The sequence below is a fragment of the Amphiprion ocellaris genome, chromosome 19, assembly GCF_022539595.1.
Source record: "Amphiprion ocellaris isolate individual 3 ecotype Okinawa chromosome 19, ASM2253959v1, whole genome shotgun sequence".
Taxonomy (NCBI): domain Eukaryota; kingdom Metazoa; phylum Chordata; class Actinopteri; family Pomacentridae; genus Amphiprion; species Amphiprion ocellaris.
The window spans coordinates 4,832,145-4,848,411 of NC_072784.1; the positions used below are offsets into that span (position 1 = coordinate 4,832,145).

General features: G+C 38.1%; 1 protein-coding gene and 1 long non-coding RNA gene across 2 annotated transcripts; one reads left to right on the top strand and one right to left on the bottom strand.

Annotated features, from left to right (window-relative positions):
- The first annotated feature begins 3,521 nt into the window (after positions 1 to 3,521).
- gcdhb (glutaryl-CoA dehydrogenase b) lies at positions 3,522 to 11,334 on the top strand. The gene is made up of 12 exons (XM_023273461.3): positions 3,522 to 3,672; positions 4,253 to 4,368; positions 5,197 to 5,229; positions 5,330 to 5,470; positions 6,039 to 6,101; positions 6,352 to 6,522; positions 6,687 to 6,816; positions 7,943 to 8,159; positions 8,923 to 9,026; positions 9,175 to 9,300; positions 9,703 to 9,863; positions 10,647 to 11,334. Exons 1-12 carry the CDS (start codon positions 3,587 to 3,589, stop codon positions 10,718 to 10,720), a joined length of 1,422 nt encoding a protein of 473 aa, XP_023129229.2. The 5' UTR covers positions 3,522 to 3,586; the 3' UTR covers positions 10,721 to 11,334.
- Positions 8,154 to 14,487, bottom strand: LOC129347676 (uncharacterized). The gene is made up of 3 exons (XR_008599870.1): positions 12,090 to 14,487; positions 8,905 to 11,678; positions 8,154 to 8,810 (listed from the first exon to the last, which is right to left on the bottom strand). It is a non-coding gene; the product is annotated as an uncharacterized LOC129347676 (long non-coding RNA).
- Positions 14,488 to 16,267: the final 1,780 nt, after the last annotated feature.

Genomic DNA, 16,267 nt, shown 5'->3' on the forward strand with positions numbered 1-16,267 from the left:
AACTGAAAACTTTAACTGTCCAAAGAGCTGTTTAACCCTATAAAAAAAAAACCTTGCTGGAAAAACAACAATTTTTATATATATATATGTGTATATATATATATATATATATATATATATATATATATATATATATATATATATATATATATATATATATATATATATATATATATATATATATATATATATATATATATATATATATATATATATATATATATATTATTGCTGTAATTTTTTCTTATTTTCCTTTTGGTAATTTCTTTCCATATTTAGTTTATACATATTTATCTAAAAATAAGTTATACATAAATTATATATATGTACAATTATTGTAATTTTTTAGTTTTATTGTATTTCTTTTGCTAATTTCTTTCGATATTTAGTTTATACATATACATACATATATATATATATATATATATATATTCAATATTGTTATTATTATTATTAGTAGTAGTATTTATTCATTTAAATTTTATTTATTTATTTATTTATTTATTTATTTGTTGCTCATTTTGGGTCATACAGGGTTAAACTGTCTAATAAGCAACGGCAATGCAGCTCATCTCTGTATTTATTAAAACATGACGAGGTTGGATGATTTATTAGACCACCAGTACTCATTCACAGCGAAAAAAAATGTCTTCATCTGCCAAGAATGCATCAAAGCAATGACATAGCATAACTTCTATTGGCCTGATGAAATTAAAGACAACATTAATTATAAAAGCAATCTATTCATTCATAATTCAGCTCACAGGCCTAACATGGCCTGGTCTGACTCACTCTGCACTCCCTGAGTCACTGCAGCTGCTGCAGGTGGACCAGGGATGAAGATTATTTACCCCAGGGACGATGGTTTGCCTGAGGGCCACTTCTGCAAAATGACAGGAGGACAAGGGTCTGTTAATAAAAAGTACAGTACAGTACAAAGAGGCAGAAAGATGAGTAATGGGCCCCATTGTGACTTCATTATTGTGAATCAGAAAATCATCCGCAGGCCAGCTGGCACCCTATTGTGAATGTGAATTCACTTACAGGCTGTAAGGTGAGAATCACTGCTGTATGCAAATAAAAGTAAACATAATACTTTGTAAAAACCCTGCAATCACATTTTTCTTTAGTGGAAATACAAAAGTAAAGTACATTATCAAAAGATTTTTTAAAAATCACAATACAGAATGATTCCATTATAGTGCATAGATGCACTAAAATGATACTATGCATTACTGTAGCATGATGGAGGCATCTGGACACACTAAATTCAGTTTATTCTTAGATCTACACATAAAAATAGATGTATAATGGCTTCTGTGGCTCTGGAGGGACCTTTCTAATGTCCACTGTGCAGTGAGAAACACTGTCTGGTTGCATTATTGGGAGAATTTAGGATCTGGTGTTTTTGAGCTTTAACGTATTTAAAGATCACAGTCCATGGTGTGCTGCTTTCATTTTAACCACTTTAAAAAAATCTTTCTCTTGTCATGACCCTGTTTTTGTGAAAGTGCAGCAGAAAATTCCCTTGAACATGTAAACAACATGTAGCTGGTGCTGATGAAATTAATTTTAGCAGCTTAACATTGCCTGTACTGCTGGATAGTATAAAGTATCATGTTGCATGAGCCGGTCATATGTTGAATCATATCTGCATATTAAGTAACACTGTTAGATGAATATAGAGGAGTCGTGGCAATGAAATGAGTCCTGTAGATGCATTTGAAATTATCATACTGAGCGGGCCGCTAATACAAATACTGTTTAGATTTGTAATATGCAAATCAATAGGTAATTTCACCAGGAAAAGCACAGGAAAAATATCTTATGCAACCTGTGGTAGACTTATTTTTACCCTTTACTTCGGTAAAAGTACAAAACTACCCTGTAAATGTAACCAAATACAAGAAATAGGGCTGAATTCCACATTTTACTCGCGTAAAATACAGTATCCAAGGGTGTAGTACAAATACCACAATGTAAAAATATTCCTTTGAAAAATCCTGCTTCAGAAAAAGTACATAAGTATTGTCAGCAAAATGTAGTTAAAGCTTTAAAGTAAAAGTTCTGACTGATATGTTATGTGACATCTTTAGATTATTAATCATGAAGCATCAGTGTGTCAGCAGCATGTGACTGTTGTAGCTGCTGCAGGTGGAACTTGTTTAACTAGTTAATATCCAGTTTTAAATACAGAGACATCAGTTCAATTTGAAGGCTCCTAACAGGATTATGAGAGAGATGAAAGAAGAAAAAACAAAGTTCTGCTACACAAATCTGTTTCAGATCTTTCTCTAATGTTTGTTTTTTTGCTGAACTATAGATTTTTTTTTGGATCATTATTGAAATGAAGCCATGTGAGAAGTTTAGAGCGAAAAATCACCAGTTGGTGGAGCTGTTTATAAGTCATAGACACCTGACGTAAGCGCTTAACTACACACTGCTTTTTGTAAGAAGCCATAAGGGTTGGAAACCACTCCTTTGATCTTTAATGTGTTGTATTTAAAAAGGCTCTTATATTATTTTCTGTGTAAAATCATCATCTTAAAAGTAACTAAAGCTGTCAGGTTGATGTAGTATAGAGTAGAAAACACAATAACCAACCAAAATCCAGTGAAATCGCTGGATTTTGGTTGATTTTTATGTGAATGTTCTTCAAGAAAATATTAGAAGTTTTACTGATATTTATGTAATCACTTTAGATATTTTTAGGATTTTTTTTGGAAGATTTTTACTTATTCCTTGAAAATATTTACAAGAATTTTCTTGCCAAATTTGGGTGATTTTTTTTTTTTTTTATAAAAGTTTTAAGGGAAATTTTTAAGGAATTATTGAATTTTCTTCTTGAAGGTTTTGCAAATTTTCAGAAACATGAGGATTTTTTTACTGAATTTTTGGATTTTTTTCAGACAAGGAAACAATATTTTTTGGTGCCCGTAAATGAGGACAACAGGAGGCTTAAGAAAAGCGATGAATGGAGTAAAACGTAAAATATGTTCCATTTGAAATTAAATGTAAAATACACAAGTCAACTGCAAGTACCCTGGAATTCTATAGTATATATACAGATTTAAAAATGCTTGAAATAAAAAAAAATTATCTGAGGAAAAGTTAACCTTTGGAAATCTGAGATATGAAACTCAATTTGGTACAATAAATCCACTAGACAGAAGTGCTGGTATGAGAACAATTTAGGCTGAGTACTTGTGTTTACTGTCTAGAAATAAGATGCTTATATATTGGGAAGTTGGCAGTGACTGTCATCCTTCCTTCTAACTGGGATACTTTTATTCTGGGAACATAAACATGAACAAAGCCAACTTCACTCCCCCATTAATGAACCAATCAGAGTCGTCTAAAGCGTCCTCTACATGCTGCCATCTTTGGTGATGATGAACGAACACAAACAAGGAATTTATTCGTAGTTTTCTCGTCTTAGTCTCAGACTGTATAAGTGCGGCCTTCACAAACAGTAAATATGCAATTTTGTACAAAAATAACTGACTTCCGTTCATTCACTGAGGTGACTGGTTCAAGCGAGGACTCCACACTCAACATGGCGCCCTAGTTTTGCGTGCTCTGCGTGATGACGTATGTTCGTGTTTTGACGTTGGTCGTCAGTGTGAACCGGAGCCAAGAGATACCAGGAGCAGGGCTAGCTCTTTATCACAGGTAATTACACTTTACATAGCTGTCACTGTGCTTTTAATTCTTATTTTCAACACACGTTTTACGGACAGCACATTGGGTTTACAAATATGAGAAAAACATATAAATAACAACCAAGCTGTGAGCTAGCTGTCGAGACCTAGCGCTGTTAGCTTGTAGCTACAGTGAAGTTATCTGAGGCCACCCAGGTTATCTCAGCTGGACAAGCTTGGCTCCACACACAACTGTCTGGGTTTTTGCTTGACACTGACGGCTTGCTTTATTTGATTACAGTGAGCATTGAGAAGAAGAGAAGAGATAACGCCTCAGTAGCAGCAGATGTCATTATATTGTACATGTCGACAGATGCTGTTGCTTATATCAGCATTTCTTAACTCACTCAGTCCTGCATTGACCTAAAACACATTTACAACGTCTTCTGATGGCACCAGTTTAACTCTTGATGCATTTGTTTACAGTTTAGTAAGACAGTTGTCAAAGTCGCAGCCAGTTCTTCCACTGTAAGCTGCATGGCTGACTTTTTGATCAACTAGAAATCAGCAGGTTAATGATTGTACATCACAACTTCCTTATCATTTTATAGACTGATCTTCATCATGGCATTGAGAAGCGCTTTGGGCCGCCTCTTGGTAAACCCTCACAGATGTGCCATCATCTCTGCTGCCAGAGCGCAGGGAACTGCAGCACCTGCCAGACACGGTTAGTACTGACAGCATCTGCAGAGATAGGATTGTTTTAAGAAGTTGTTTTACCACACACAGTGGCGTTGTGCCATTCGTCATTAGCCTGCAACAGTACAACACAATCAGCAGCATGTGCAAAAAGGACATTTGCACATACACTACCAGTCAAAAGTTTAGACACACCTTCTCATTCAGTGCTTTTTATTTCATCATTTTATACATTGTAGATTAATACTGAAGACATCAAAACTATAAAAGAATAAATATGGAATTATGTTGTAAACGAAGAAGTGTTAATCTTCAGTATTAATCAGCAATGTAGAAAATAGTACAAATAAATAAAAAGCATTGAATGAGAAGGTGTGTCTAAACTTTTGACTGGTCGCATATATGGAAAAACATTTTACTTGTTTGGCATTTTTGATCACCACAAACCAATTTCACACAATTTCACTTTTTGTTTGAACAAAAGAACTTCAAACTACTACATTGATAAGAAGACATGAAGAATGTTTTTTAGATATTGCATAGTGGATGGACAGCAGGTGTCAGCAAGCATGAATGATGATTTTTTTTGTGTCCGACTTGAAGAATCACTCTACAAACTGCATTTGTAGCACAGTTTGTAGTTTGAAAAAGAGGTCAAATTTGCATTTAATTATTCAAGGAAGTACCTTAGCCTGAGACAGTGCTTTAACTCAAAATGGCACTTTCAATTTCCTTTCCTATTTGAAATGGAAAATCAGAATTTTATTTTGTTTCTTTATATTTTATGACATTTTAAATAGGCACAACTTAAATCCTACAATTTTGTGTAATGTAATAATGTCATATTGATTCACAGATGCAGAGAAGACTCAGCAGAGGTCTAAAGCACGTGAGTGTTGACAATCTCTCATGTTTTTGAAATTGAAAATCTTATCAGAAAACATATGTTAAAATGGCCTTACATTGCCCTTCCTTTAAACATCTATCAGCTAAGGTCCAGTTCAACTGGCGTGACGCGCTGGATCTGGAGGGCCAGCTGACAGAGGAAGAGATCATGATCAGGGATTCCTTCCGGACCTACTGCCAAGAGAAACTCATGCCTCGCATCGTGATGGCAAACAGACATGAAGGTGAGAGAGCAGTATTCATTTTCCAGCATGCAGGATCTTAAGTTCTTAATTTAAAGCTCAATTTTATATTCAGCTTAAGTGAGTTAACATGTTTCACTCAAATCTGTGATATTCTGTTAAGATAATATAAGATAAGATAAAATCTACTTTATTCATCCCAGAGGAAGTTATTTTGCCAGAGTACAATAAGCAAAAAACAAAGGTTAGTGGAATATACACAATTACACAGAGCTTAGTAGTAAAATAGAAATAAGAAAGAATACAAAATACAAAATGCAAAGTACAGAATGTAAGTTTCTAAAAGTGTTTGTGTGAAGTGTCACAGTGTGTATCGTGTCGTAAGTGTGTAAAGTGACTGTATACTAATACTAAAAACTAGAAAGATTAACAGAAAATGAACTGAAGTAGAGTAAACAGATGTATTGCATGATTGTTAATGCGAATCACAGTTTCTTAATGGGATATTGACACATATCGCGTTTACTAACGTCTTGACAAACTCTTAGTTTAAATAGAGAAACTCTATTAGAGAAACTCCTGTAATATAACAGCTGTTTTTTACTTTCAGTGTTCCACAGAGAAATTATCTCCGAGATGGGAGAGCTGGGTATCCTGGGCCCAACTATTAAAGGTCAGTCCTTCTCAGCCACAGATGTGTGTTTATGATAGCTGATTGTTTATGTTATAGTTTAACTTTTATCTTACTGTATAACAGCCACTGATCTTTCAGTTACATGACATTGAAAGGACTTTGGTCCTGTACACACTGAGCCTGTGTGCTGTCAGAAATTTCTGATGTGTGGCGAGATACGTTTGAGCCCAATACCTTTCATTTATTTCCTATTTATATTCTGTTTTTAATAACACTTGTTGATCTGAAGGTTATGGCTGCGCTGGGACCAGCTATGTGGCCTATGGTTTGATTGCCAGAGAAATAGAGAGAGTGGACAGCGGCTATCGCTCAGTTATGAGCGTGCAGTCATCACTGGTCATGCACCCCATTAACGCCTATGGAACAGAGGAACAGAAACAGAAGTACCTCCCTAAGCTGGGTAAGAAGAGGAAACAACAGCATTTTATCTGTCACCAGTCTGTCGCGTTTGTTTTTATTTATCAACAATAGATGGAGAAAAAATGGTAATATTGAAGAACTACTGATGAATGACTTAGGTGAGTGGTATATTCTTTACTGAGTTATTCCCTCTGTCACTCACAGCTCGTGGAGAGATCCTGGGGTGCTTTGGCTTGACGGAGCCGAACCACGGCAGTGACCCGGCTGGCATGGAGACCAGAGCCAAGTACAATCCATCCAGTCGCACCTACACTCTGACTGGCTCAAAGACGTGGTACGTCTGTTTGTTAATAGTAATAAATAGGGCTGCAACTATCGATGAATCAATTCATCGTCTAAGAACGTAACGGCATCAAAAGTGGAAGTGAGTGCGCTATGCAACAGAAATACCTGTCCGGGCAGAGAGCTACACATGGACGGACATCCCTGCTGTATCGTGCATAAGTTATACAGGGTGTCCAAAAAAATGACATCACTGGAGATGTCCATATTGGAGTGACTACATGGTCAGGAGAAATTATACTTAATAGGATATATTTTGAAAACTTCTGGGGGATGGTAATTTTATCATGTTCCAAAGTTACTCCAAATGTTCAATGTGTGCGCTGCCTGTGACGCGGCACACATCAAGTCTCATCCAGATCCTTTTTCCAACACAAACAGCCTTCCTCTTGAAACTTCTTATCCAAATCTGCTTTCCTGTTGGCGCTTGTTTATGAAATTTTCTAACAAATTCACGTTGCTCATTCACATTTGACTGAGTTTGGGCGTACTTCAACTAACAGAACGCCTTTTCTGATGCAGTAAACAGCATGTCTATTCCTGAAAGCAGAAAATAAAAATGATTACACTTTTTTGAGCAAAAAAAAAAGCAAACATGTTTTAAGCAAATTATTATTTGATGAAATGATGTCAGATTTTTTGATTAATCATTTTATCGATAGTTGCAGCCCTAGTAATGAATCTATTATTCTGAATGAATTCTCAATAGTTCTGATCAAAGACACGTCATCATTTCAGAGACACAGCATTAATGTTGGCCTCAATGCTCTGCCGTTAGTTGTCCACAAGGTGGAGCTCTTTACAGCTGAATTCCTGTTTGACACAGTACACCAGCTTAAGCTGACTAGGGCTTGACACATTTGATGTTTAGAGAGACACAATTATCCTTTTTTTGTTCAGTTTCATACTTTCTTTAAAAAATATTCAAATATACTTAATGCCATAAATACAATTTCTCCTGTATGAATATTAAAACAAGTTTCTCTAACTGGTAAATACAGGTGTGTGTGTGGCTGACTGAGTTTGGTACCTGCCAGTAAATCAGTGTTCTTTGTTCTTTTTCTAAAAGTGTACACACTGAGTTCTCCACCTGACAGCTCCTTTGCTTCCACTCTCAGGATCACCAACTCCCCTCTGGCAGATATCGCTGTCGTCTGGGCCAAATGTGACGACGGAAAGGTCCGTGGCTTCATCTTGGAGCGTGGCATGAAGGGCTTCTCCACACCCAAGATTGAAGGAAAGTTCTCCCTGAGGGCCTCGGCCACTGGCATGATCCTCATGGACGAGGTGGAGGTTCCTGAGGAGAACTTGCTGCCGAACGTCTCCGGCCTCGGGGTGGGTAGAGTGAAAAGATAAACATTGTTGATGCACGTTTACACATGTAGAGAAAATTCTTAGTCATTGAACATCTTTGTCCTATTACATTTATAATCCATCCATCCATTATCTATACACCGCTTAACCCTCATTAGGGTCGTAGGGGGGCTGGAGTCTATCCCAGCTGACTGAGGGTGAAGGCAGGGGACACCTGGACAGGTCACAAGTCTATCACAGGACTACATATAGAGACAAACAGTCACACTCAGGCAGACTGTTTAGAGTCACCAGTTAACCTCAGCATGTTTTTGGACTGTGGGAGGAAACTGGAGAACCCAGAGAAAACTCATACATGCACAGAGAGAACATGCAAACTCCATGCAGAAAAATCCCAGGCCGGGATGTGGACCAGGGATTCACACCGTTTCTAGCTGCAAGGCGAAAGTAGTAACCACCAAGCCACTGTGCCTCTTAGATTTATCAGATCAAATCAGTCAGTCTGGTTGTTTTTCCTCCGATGCTCCTGAAACGTTTGCCTGATGGTAGCAATTCAAACAGTTTGAACAGAGGGGAGGGAAACTGAAACCTTCTCAGCTCCACTGACTGTCCTCTGCAGGGCTTTTCTGTCTGACATAGTGCAGCTGGAGTACCAACATTTATGATGTTCTTCTGAAATAAAATGAGTTGTCATTGCACAGTTTCTCATGTGAAGTTACATATTTCAGTAAATGCTACTCTACACACGAGTAACAGCTCATCGCACCTCTTTTGTCGTGTCCAGGGTCCTTTTGGCTGCTTGAACAACGCTCGATATGGCATCGCATGGGGTTCCCTTGGTGCTGCAGAGTTCTGTTTCCATGCAGCGCGTCAGTACACACTAGACAGGTCAGATGGAACACGGGAGAAGTGACTGGGGATCATTACTGGTCATTTTTGTACAGGTTATACTGATGTCCTGAATTTAGTTTTGTTACAGCGGTATGTTTATTTATTAACAAAAGGAGTAAACAATGCTGTTGTTTTCCCAAACCAGAATCCAGTTCGGCGTGCCGCTGGCGAGGAATCAGCTGATGCAGAAGAAAATGGCAGACATGTTGACAGACATCACCATCGGCCTGCAGTCCTGTCTGCGGCTGGGCAGACTTATCGATGAGAAAAAGTAAAGGAACTCTATCTTCTCAGTGAAGTGTTGGATGAGATGTGACTGTGTCCTGAGTGCTCCATACTTCAGACTTCTTCTGGTCAGGTTGACAAGACAAAACATTCCCTCAGTGTTTCTCAAGAAGCTGAGAAAGATTATGAAATGGAGTTTGAGTCGTGGAATTGGGCTGAAACTCACAAAAGTAGTGCCATAATGTTTTAGAAAGGAGTTTTTGGTGACACTATTAGTTATTTTATGTGTAGCAGCATTGTTTAGGTAGGTGATGTGTGCCAAAGTGACAATCAAAATGAATGCCAGAGTTTCCCACTTTCCCTGATTGGTGTAATTCAGATCCACAGACAGTCCTGTACTCACATCACTGAAAAATAACGCTACGCAAATACTGTGTTTTTTAAACAGAGCAGCCCCAGAGATGATCTCCATGCTGAAGAGGAACAACTGCGGTAAAGCGCTGGACATCGCCAGACAGGCCAGAGACATGCTGGGAGGGAACGGCATCTCAGACGAGTACCACATCATCCGCCACGCCATGAACCTGGAGTCTGTCAACACGTACGAAGGTGAGGTGGAGGGAGAAGGAAACCTGTACTGTATGGGCTTGTTTGAGAAAAGAGTTCACATTTATGCACACAGATGAAGTGACACAACCTGATAAAGAAACACAAAGTGACCAAAAACTGCTTAAAATGACATAAAATGACCACAGAAAAATACAAAATGACTCAATGAGACACATAATTGTCATATAAAGATCCAAAATGATGAGACACTGAAAATAACAACACAAAGTTGCAAAATCACCGCAAAGACACACAAAATGACCACAAAACACCTAAAATTACCACAAACAGACTGACAATGGCCACAAAGGGGCACAAAATGACCACAAAAAGACCTAAAATGCCCACAAAGCAGTCTAAAAAAGACCAAAAAAGAGAGAAAATGAGCACAAAGACACATAAAACAACTACAAAAAGACATAACATGACCACAAAAGCGCACAACATGATCACACACAGGCTGAAAACGGCCACAAAGGGGCACAAAATGACCACAAAAAGACCTAAAATGCCCACAAAGCAGTCTGAAAATGACCAAAAAGAAACAAAATGACCACAGAGAAACAAAGTGACCAGATGACAAAATGATCGTAATGAACATCAAAACATTAGTTCTTTTACTTTAATAAAAATGTTTGCAAGATATATCCCTTGGACTTCAAAAGTCCCTCAGTTATAGACTGACGCAGCTAAATAGCTTCATGACTAACAGCCATCTAAACTGTACCTTCACTAGATTTTTATTGGTTCATTGTGTTTGACGTTGTTTACCTTCTGCTGCAGGTACTCATGATATCCACGCTCTGATCCTGGGCAGAGCCATCACAGGGCTGCAGTCTTTCACCGTGGATAAATAGATCCATCTTCTAACTGCTGCTCCCGATCAACAGGACTCTGCTTCCAGAAATTAAACTCACATCTCAGCTCTGTTAAATCACACGTAACTTTCATGAATCGTCATTTGTATAAGGGAAATGATTGTTTTCTCTCAGGTTTGTAGAAAATCCATTTGAGTGCTTTATTTAGAGAGAAGTACCATTTTAAGTTTGCTGCAGAACCTGTGGACTGTTGTAGAGTGTAATTAATGCAGTTTAAACATAAAGAGGACTATTTTTCTACTCCCAGTCACAACTAAATCGGTTATTACTTGTATTTTATTGTATGGACATTCATCAGTATTCACTGTAGTGAAGTATAACAGTTTGCAGTGAGGTCAAGATCTGAAATTCATTGTGTTACTGATGTATTCATGGACAGTGCTGCAATTAGAAAGCTACAAATCATAAACATCCACAATGTGTTTGTAATTGCTTGTGAAGCTGTTTTGTTTTAAATGTGTAATTGTTCGGTAACCATGGTGATTACTTCTAGCACTTTACAGCCTCCAACACTAAAATGTCTTTTGATTGCATGGTTTGCCAGAGAGCAAAGATGATTTTCAAAGCTGTAAATAAATAAATTCTTGCAAAAAGTGTCTGCAGGAGAATGAAATTTAGGTTGTATGAGGTTAAGGCTCGTTGTCTAGCTGCTGTCATTGTCAGTAAATCGTGGTGAAAATGTCATGAGTCTTAATTTAAACACAATTAGATAAACTATCATATTTAACAAGGGTTAAAACACAACATAGAAGTAAGACACTCCCAGGTTTTTGTAAACTGCAGCTGGAGTTTGTGATATTATTATCATTGTGATAGTAAAATATGCTTCAAATCCACACAACTTATATAAAACTGTATTCTGTTACCCCTTTCAAAACAAGTTGAGATTAGCGATGAAAGTCCATCATACCACCACACATGAAAGCTGTCGTTAACCCTGTAAGACACAAATATATTTCAGTGTTTATATATATATGATATCTGAAACATGTTTTTTTTGAGGAATAGTTGGAAAATGAAACGATAAAAACTTTTCATTACAAAGATATTGCAAGAAAGTGACCTCACCAGGTCATTTCTGACCCACTTATGCGTCTAAGGGTGAAAATGGTTGAGCTGTGACACAAATTGTTGCTTCCTTTAAAATGTGCAGAACTATGGAACCCTCCCCCTGACTGCAGCTTGAGCACACCAGCTCACTTACAACTCAAACACTAAATTACATAATGAGAAGTCTTTTAACACAATGGGATGGGAAAAAATTAATTATTTTAACCAAATGGGCCTGAAAGGAACATCCTGTTAAATCGATACCTGAGCAGCACGGTGAAGTGGGGCGATTAAATACCTGAATTGTTGCATAAATGTACTTTCCACCGTCTGGTTTACTGCAGAGTATGATCAATACAGGATCTTATATCCAACACTCTCTCCGACATTCTCGTCAGCATTTCCTCCCCCTCATCCAAATGCATTTCTTTGTCAGCTGCATTTTCATGTGGTGAGGATTTCACTCTCTCTTTGTTGCGGTTTGATCTGGTATTCATACTGACTTGTGTTGTTATTCGGGAACAAAAGCCTGCAGAAAGCAGATACAGACAATTGTCAGCTGATCTGGAGCACATGGGTTCAATCAGGAAAATGTATGGAGCAGATTGAGGTTATATAATGTGTGCACCTGTCACCAGAGGTCACAGATGTCAGTGTTCCTCCCTGAGATCCACAAATACAACATAAAGAAAACCCACCGCTCACTGACCTCCACTGTTTATGGAATAATCAGCTCCAACTGCGGGGAATTGTAGAAGCTTAAAGCTGGTTTCAGTCAGCATCTTTTCCGTTTTCATTATCCTATGGTATTGATGCTCTCCGTCACTGCAGGTATCAGCTTTAGTGACTTTGCCACAGTGTCTGGGTCGGGCTGATGGGAGCGTGGTTTTGTATTACAGTAAATCCATCAAAAACGGTGAGGACAGGGTTATTGCCTGCATCATCTGCAAAAGCACTGAATTCTAGGAGAAGCTGGGGTCGTTTAAGACATTAGAGTCCTTCTTGTTTTCAGTTTTATGAAACTATACATGTAAAGAATATATAAATACAGGCACTGTTGCACTTGAATTGGGGGTTTAGATAGAAAGCTGCAGCCAAAGCTTTTAAAATACAACATAGTTAAAGATAAAAATATATCAGTCAGATGGATCAACCCACTACTTTAACTCCATGTACTGCTAATAACTATACTTTTACTAAGGTAGGATTTTCATGTAGGACTGTAATGGAGTACTTTTACTGTGCTGTATTTGTGCACTTCTTCCACTACAAAAGGATACATGATCAGAGGCTCAATGTGGAGACTGAATGTGAAATATCAGTTGATTAAATGCTTCACAATCACAGCTTTATGTGAAAGACAAAGAAAGATAGTCTTAAAACTAGAGATCATCTTCCAACAGGATTTGACAACAGCAACAGTTACACTTTACATCCAGGACAATTAGGAACCCTACAAAATGTTCTCAGTGCTCAGCAGATAATCTCCTGGTTGCTTTTTCCCCCCTTAAATCCATCAGGGATGTGAGATTGGACGGGCCTCCATCCTCTCCAGCCTCATTGCATGTCTGCCTGCGCCACTTTGAAGTGGAGGGAATTAAGAAGCGACAAATCCCCAGGCATACATGACGCCCAGACATGTTCTACATGCTGCTTACATACGGAAATTGCTTCTTTTTTTTTTCCAATTTTTTGACCAATAGCCTTTCATCTTTTATGTTTGTGTCGATGTGACTCACTGTGACTAATTGTACCCCAAAAGGCCAGTGTGGTCTGTGTCCTTCCTGTCAGGGCTGATGGAGGCTGATGAGATGCTTCCCTTGTTGTGTGAAATGAACTGGTTTCTCATATTTTCTCATCCAGACATTAGCAGCCACTATAGCGGGCTAATATTTGAATAATTAGGCGTCTTTTCATTACAAATATTCATCTGGATTATGACCTCAGTGGGTTATGAGCTCTGTCAGAATGAGTCATCCTCCTGATGGGGCTCAAATGACAATCTTTTCATGCAGTCAGTCGGGACAGACATGCTAATTCTCTGACGACATAAAAATACAGGATTATGATTCATGGTTTGGGATTTGTGGGTGCGACTGGTGCAACCTTTGTGGGGCAGGTTAAGGCACAGCTCTGATGTAAATTCAGGGCTTCAGGACTGCAAAGTTATTTGAACATGAATCTAACTTTCCAGTTTGTCTTGATCCTGAATATGACAGCAGCAGGATTCATAATATTCCACAATCGGGCAAAAACATTAGCAGATCAGAAACTCTAAACCAGGGGTGTCAAACTCATTCTAGTTCAGGTTCCACATTCAGCCCAATTTGATCTCAAGTGGGCCGGACCAATAAAATCATAACATAATAACTTGTAAATAACCTTGATTTTTCCAATTTTTCCCCTTGTTTTAGTGCAAAAAAAGTACATTCTGAAAATATTCACATTTAAGGAATTATCTTTTTTACAAAACATTATGAACAACCTGAAATTTCTTAAGAAAAACAAGTTAATTTTCAGCAACATTATGCCTCAGTTTATCATTTACATAAAACATATTACAAAAATGAGGCACAAAATGACAAAAACGAGACACAAAACCACAAAAAATGAGACAAACGACACGAAACAAAACAAGAGACAAAAACAAGACAAAAAATTACACAGATGGCAAACAAGATCAATGAAATGACAAAAGCGAGAAACGAAATGACAAAAAAGTAGACAACACAAGTGAGAAAAAACACAAAACGACTCAAATGATGCACAAAGCAACAAAAAAGCAAAACACAAAATGATAAAAATAAGACAAATGCACAAGTGAGACAAAAAGGAAACACAAAACAACAAAAACGACAACAACATGAGACAAATGACAAAAATCAGACAAAAAACTAAAAAAACGAGACAAAATATTACAAAAATGATGCACAAAATGACAAGAACAATGAGCAAGATAATATTTTACTTTATAAAAAAATTGTCATTGTCTAGAAATTATTTTAAATTTACAGTTTTACAAATTTACAATTAGCAGTTAATGTCTTCTCTGCTATTTTTACATTTTACAAAGTCGTCCTGCAGGCCGGATTGGACCCTCTGGAGGGCCGGTTTTGGCCCGCGGGCCATGTTTGACACCCCTGCTCTAAACCGTCCATCGGTGACAATGTGGATGTGAACTTCGGGTTTTTAACTAAATGCTCCAAATACTGTGTGCTTTTAGCATGTGAGACGCTCCAGTTCTCACCTTCATTTGCATTTAGAGGTCTGGAAACCTTCTAACTATCTGGGTGAGCAGAAAATAGCCACTGGAAACAAGTTGACTAGATTTCCAACGAGGCGGCTTCTCGGTAAGTTGAAGGAATTAAGGGCGCGCAGCAGCCGTGCGTAACGAGCCGCCATGGAGCCGAGTGGAATGTAGTCGCTGCAGAGGGAACAGCGGTCCGAGTGGGCGGACCTGAGAGCTCACAGCTGCTGGCACGATTCACTTCAGCACCAAGGACAGCTCAGGACGCAGCATCAGCCCCAGATAACTTACATAAGGAGCAGGACGCCAAGCCAGAGCCAGTCCGCCAGTCTGTGCGCTCTGATGGACCGGGTGGTTGCGGAGCTCGAAAATAAGGTAAATATCTCCCATGTAAAACTACTAAACGCTTAAAATGCTCGACTACTTTTATTTGAATATACTTATTCTCTCGTTTCCTGCAGAATTGGAGAATCTGTCCTCTTGGCGATTCCTGCCACCTTCGTGCGTAAAGAACAGCACTTTGGAGGATGAACCAGCTCTAAGTGACAAGAAGAAGCTCACCGTTAGTCCTTAACCATGAATGGTTATAACTTCACCGGCTTGAATGCCACAGGAGGAGCACATGCTTACCCCTACTCCATAGATGAACCTCTGTACAAGCAGTACAAACCTCCACCCAAGGACCTGATCCCTTTACCCAAGGGGGTTGTGTACCTGCTGATGGCCGCTCTGGTGGTTGTTGGAGTTGCTTACGCTATTGTTGGACATCTCATCAAGGATCTGGCCATTGACATAGCAGGTAAAGTCTTTTTACAGATGTGATCACAGTTTTACACGTAATTTTGAGTTAAATGTATGTTATCACTTCTAAAACAGGGCTAAAATGAGAAAGAAAGACAGTACACCTGAGAGAATAATAATCTAACCTAATCTAATTTAATATAATCTAATATAATGTACAACATCAGCATCAGTGGCTGATGCTAGCATATACTGGACTCATTTCATATCACCCCAAACCATAAAATTTGCACAGCAATTCTTGCACTGCTACGTCTTTGCACTTTTTAAACTTATTTTTTCAAGCCTCTTTATATTGTATTGTTTACAGTGTGTCAGTACTGTACTATTTCATTCTCATTTCTCATCCCTGTATATATATTTTGTATGCATAACTGTTTTAGCCGTTTAGCAAACTAGCTCACCATTTATCTCTTACTTCTGGCTAA